We start from the raw sequence: 1,399 nt of genomic DNA, 5'->3' as shown, positions 1-1,399 counted from the left end.
GAAGGGAGCAGCTGCAGGCGGTAAGAGGAGGGGTGAAAGTGCCTGGGGGCAATGGTGGAGGGGCTCGCTGGTGGGAGAAGACTTCTCTGAGCACATGGAAAGCGCCCTGGGGGGCTCTCCTCTCTCCCAAAAAGGGGCTTTGGCGGAGCTGCTGTTCCCTGCCTGGAGTATCTAGTCCTGAGCTGGCTACCCTGCTGCCGAACCAGCATCTCTTCCTGCATCACCAGCTGCAGTAACCCTTTACTGCCCGATGGCTGGCAATACACCTATACGTGTCTGTCACTCGACAAACTCGCTGTCATTGCATTCTCCTGCCCACCTCACTCGCCGTGAGCATGGAGAGGGTGCGGTTTCCCGGCACATGGGGCTGGGAGCTCTTCTGGCAGACTTTAGGAGTCTGTCCTGAGACCACGGAGCTGTCGCTGGCTCAGACAGCGCCTGCTCGGGCACCGACATAAACAGGATACGGTCGAGAGTCTTCCGGTGCGGGGCTATGGGCCGGTAGCGATGTGCCAGCACCGGCTGGGCCTGGGCTCGTAGGGCCCTGCCCCGTGGGTTTATGGCTGCTGGGGACATTAAACCGATGGGTAAGCAGGGGGGTGCCGGGCGCTGCGTCTGTGGAAGCAGCTTCGATGGGACTGGGGTGGTGGGCGGCCCAGGGGACCCCGTGGTGAGGCCAGGCTTGCCTCTGCGTGTGGCTCTGGGTGGGGGGTTTAATGAGGCTTTGGATTTAAAAGATACTTTGAGCATTTCTGGGGCAGGAAGGAACAAAAAATACTGTGTGGTTCAGAAAGTACAGGGTGGAGTTGGTGCTGTTAATAGTAAGACAGAGATTTGCTAAAAAACCCAAAACAGCCTTTTCTGCTGTTCTCGGTTGTCATTGTGTTGTGTGTCCCTGTCCCTTCCCCCTCCGCAGTACCCTCTCAAATAGCATATTCCAGCTGTAATGATGACTTTTCAGAAGACACCCAGATGGGTGGGGAAAGGAAAGGTATAAGGAGAAAGAAAGGTTTAAAAACCTAGAAAGCTTTTTCTTGTCAGACGCTGCTGGTTTGCCTCTGCAATTAGCTTATACCTGTGGGAGGCATGCTTGGAGAGCAGGTTCACGCTCCCTTACTGAAGCCTCAGGGCAAAGTCCTCCCTGTGCCCCTACCAAGAACTAGAGACTTTAGCGCCTGTGGTCATAGGCTAAGGAGGCAGGACGAGTTTGATCCTGCAGTAACAAGTATGGCTTGCTGCCTCCTCCCAGGTGCCAGGTCATCCAAGCATGGCCACCCAAATGTTTGAGGGGAAGGGGCACGCAGCTATCTACCAGAAATACAGGTTTGCGCCAGGCGAAGAGCTGCAGCAAGTCATCCTCAGCTACCTGCGGGAAAAGGTGAGTGGGGCATGGCCAGGC

General features: G+C 56.1%; 1 protein-coding gene across 1 annotated transcript in view; it reads left to right on the top strand.

Moving 5' to 3' along the window:
• The first annotated feature begins 1,267 nt into the window (after positions 1–1,267).
• LOC104541554 (putative methyltransferase DDB_G0268948) overlaps positions 1,268–1,399 on the top strand; it is a 3,377-nt gene continuing 3,245 nt past the window's right edge. The window contains exon 1 of the mRNA XM_010185679.1: positions 1,268–1,378. Coding sequence (XP_010183981.1) covers positions 1,268–1,378 — 111 coding nt within the window. The remainder of the gene's footprint in view (positions 1,379–1,399) is intronic.

Source organism: Mesitornis unicolor, unplaced genomic scaffold, assembly GCF_000695765.1.
Source record: "Mesitornis unicolor isolate BGI_N332 unplaced genomic scaffold, ASM69576v1 scaffold11190, whole genome shotgun sequence".
Taxonomy (NCBI): Eukaryota; Metazoa; Chordata; class Aves; order Mesitornithiformes; family Mesitornithidae; genus Mesitornis; species Mesitornis unicolor.
The sequence above is the reverse complement of the archived record's forward strand: the minus strand, read 5'-3'. Positions and strand labels throughout refer to the sequence as shown.